Here is a 3,262-nt window from a genome sequence, read left to right on the forward strand (position 1 = left end):
ACCTTTACATACCTAGATATCTCTATACTGATGTTAATTCACCTTTAAATACCTAGATATCTCTATACTGATGTTGATTCACATTTACATACCTAGTTATCTTTACACTGGTACTTAACGTTTATAATGACTTATCTTTATTAATGAGAGGTATTCACGCTGATTCTGGATAGCAGTTATCGAAGATAATTATAACTGGAAGTGCAATCCATGCAATGTCAAGATCATTGAGGTCAGTAAAAAACAATCTCATCCCTGTCCATTTTGTCCATAATTTGCATTGTCTCATACCTTATCTACACCCCATATCGAATCATCACAAATTGCCTTATTCCTGATTGGCCATACTCTGGTTACGGTCTCCTCAAAATTGTCAGATGATTTAATTTAAGATGTTCTTTATGAAGAAGTCTTCAGGTCTTACATATTGTCATCAAATTATATCTCCTACATATTTCACACATAATATTGTAATTACGCTTATCTCGCATACATGGCTGTACCACTTATATTTCGAATAACGTATTTTATAACACACAAACATAACCTTCCGGAACACCTAGATCCGTATTAATAAAAACGGACTCCTTCTCAAACTCAGAGTATGTGATGAAGAAGACAAATTTCTTCTTCAAATAACAAATTTATCAGAAATTCACTTTTTCTCTTTGTTTTAGAAGAATTCTTGAGAAAATGTTAAGCTCAATACTTTTTTCAATGTTTACCCTTTATTTTTTTACCATGTCGCATGATTTCTGCAAGTTCCTAGACAATTGGTTTGAAGACAGACTCTTAACCTGAGCATAAAAACAGTTTCATGAATACAGACCCTCGATCCTAGAATTTTTTTCAAGGATTCCCATGTTAATTTGTCTTTTGTATCATATTGGAGCTCGAATTTTCGTTGACACTTCGGTATTCTCTGTTTATCTTTTTTCTTCGTACAAATACACACACAGTTATGTAAACTATAGATCCATACATACTGTAAACATGGCCGATCGGATGAGACAAGTTGTGTCCACGTGTTAATACAGTTTGCTGTATGGTAGTCGTTTAACATTCCTCAATCCAATCACAGCCCACACAGCATCCTCTTTATGGTCTATGCCAACAGCCATCAGTTTGGCTGTGTCCGTGTGAATGATCCTGAGGAACACGCCCCGACCACTGAGGAGGAGGGCACAACAGTTGTTAAAGTCTCCTATGACTAGGTTCCCTACACTGTCATAGGCCGCATCAGAGGGATTAAATGGTTTCCGATTCGGTGTTGCATATTCCCTTGGGATGTCACCACCATAAACAAACATTTTCTTAAAGTACATATTCATAACGACAACTTGTTGTTTCGCATCCCCGCCATCACTTTTGAAATTTCCATCAACCACGGCGATGTTGTGGGTGACTGGACATTCCGAGATCCTGTATGGTGAGCGCACTAATGGCTTCTCCGCTCCTTCAGACATTGTAGTTAACTCTGTTTCGCCTTTTGTGGTAAATATTGAGATGCCTTTGGTCATCCCTACGATTACACGTTCATGGGCAGTAACGCATAAACATCTAGGTCTCTCGTCGGTGCTGAATCTGTGTGTAAGATGTCCTGATACCAGCTCCATGATGCTGTTTTTGAGATCACACACCCATAGTGTGTTTGTTGTGGGTGACAGACTGATGTCTTTGATCTGGTCACTGTGTTCGACCTTCTCAACCACCTGACCTTTCCTGTCCAGGAGAGTCAGTGTGCGAAGAAACCTTGTCCACAACTGACCACCAATGATAGGACATGTAGAGGAGATATCACACGGAGCCTGCCATTCCGAAGGTAACAACGTGTGGCCATGCCTTGAATCTTCCGCTGATCTTCTGTCAGCAGACCATCCAACTGACCGACCATGTTCCGCTGAACCTTGACCCTGACATACACCTTGATCTGTCGTGGAAATATCTCCAAAGGCTAGTTTCAGATGAGTCTCGGGATATCGGTTTGGAGTAAAGCAGGGGATGTCCAGGGTAGGTTTTATAGGACGTGTGGCATGAGAATTTGTTATCTCGTAGTCTGTATCATAAATATCTAGGTTAGATCCAAGCTGAAGTACTGTCTTGCATTTTACTATCATGTGTTTCAGCTGGGTGTCGTACCTATCCAGGTCCTGTTTGTATTGGTGTAGTAGTTTGGTGTTTTCCTCCCTCATTGTTTGATACAGAGACAGTGTTTGTGTTGTTAGTCTGTCAAGACCTTCTTTTAATTTGTTTGTTTGATTTTTCAACTCCTGTGAAAGTTGTTCGAATGTGCTGGCATTGTCCTTGAGGTGTGTATTGGTAGAAATGATGAATTGGCCGATTCTTGAAAGGCCAACATTCTCAGTTTTGTCTATGAAGTCTGTAATGCCCTGCTTCTTTTGGGGAATGATTTCACGAAGCTCACACATTGCATGGCTGTTGTGTACATTGGATAAACATTGTGTGCACGCAAGTTCCTTACATTGTTCACAGTACAGGTCGAGTTGTCTCCCCTTGTGGTGGATACAGGTGGTCTGACCTTTAACACGGGAAGGAACTTGACCTTTGTACAGGGTTGTGGCCATTTTGTAATGTTCAAATACACTGAGGAAAACGTTTTTTGTTTTTGTCTAAAAAACAGAAACAAACAAACAAATCTAAAGGTAAAAGTTCTAAGAGATAGGCATTATATTTCACTAGATTCACAAAGAAAACCATCTGTAGTTTGCACACACGCCCTGTGTTAGTTGTTCAGCGTTGATCCAGTAGACAAATGTGTTATGGAATCGATTTTTATATTATCAAGGAATCAGACAATCGTTCACCTCCTTTACACAGTTCGATGTCCAGTGTTTAGTCTAGTGGTGTCACCAAGAAGGCAGGTTGTGGATAAAAGGAGGGATACTCTCCTGTCCTGTGGTCACTGTATATCACTGCCTCACTAAGTTGCTATGTTATAAAATCTTTTGAAATCTTAAAAATGAAGTCTAAAAATATTTCAAAAAATCACCTCGTACATGCAATTCGTTGTCAAATTTTTAAATGTCTGCGTTAATAAAGGCAGAATTAAACCCGTTATGGTTAAACGTCTTTGTATATCCAAACTGTTAGAACTAGTAGATGATTCTTATACCTGGTGAGAATTTTGGGCGTCATTTATCTTCACAGACTCGTCCAGATCTAGAAATAATACGTCTTCTCAGTCGTGAGTTGTTGCCGCGAACCGCCGTTGTGGAGTAGGTCAATCCAAAAGAGTTCATAG

General features: G+C 39.6%; 1 protein-coding gene across 1 annotated transcript; it reads right to left on the reverse strand.

Moving 5' to 3' along the window:
• Window positions 1-1,028: 1,028 nt before the first annotated feature.
• On the reverse strand, window positions 1,029-2,585 carry LOC110444482. Its single transcript, XM_021488853.1, has one exon. The coding sequence runs from the start codon at window positions 2,583-2,585 to the stop codon at window positions 1,029-1,031; it is 1,557 nt and encodes a 518-aa protein (XP_021344528.1).
• Window positions 2,586-3,262: the final 677 nt, after the last annotated feature.

This window comes from Mizuhopecten yessoensis, unplaced genomic scaffold, assembly GCF_002113885.1.
Source record: "Mizuhopecten yessoensis strain PY_sf001 unplaced genomic scaffold, ASM211388v2 hete_36131416, whole genome shotgun sequence".
In the NCBI taxonomy this organism is placed as follows: Eukaryota; Metazoa; Mollusca; class Bivalvia; order Pectinida; family Pectinidae; genus Mizuhopecten; species Mizuhopecten yessoensis.

Coding starts and splice junctions, on each gene's coding strand:
- LOC110444482 (XM_021488853.1), bottom strand. CDS start 2,585: ATGGCCACAACCCTGTACAAAGGTCAAGTTCCTTCCCGTGTTAAAGGT.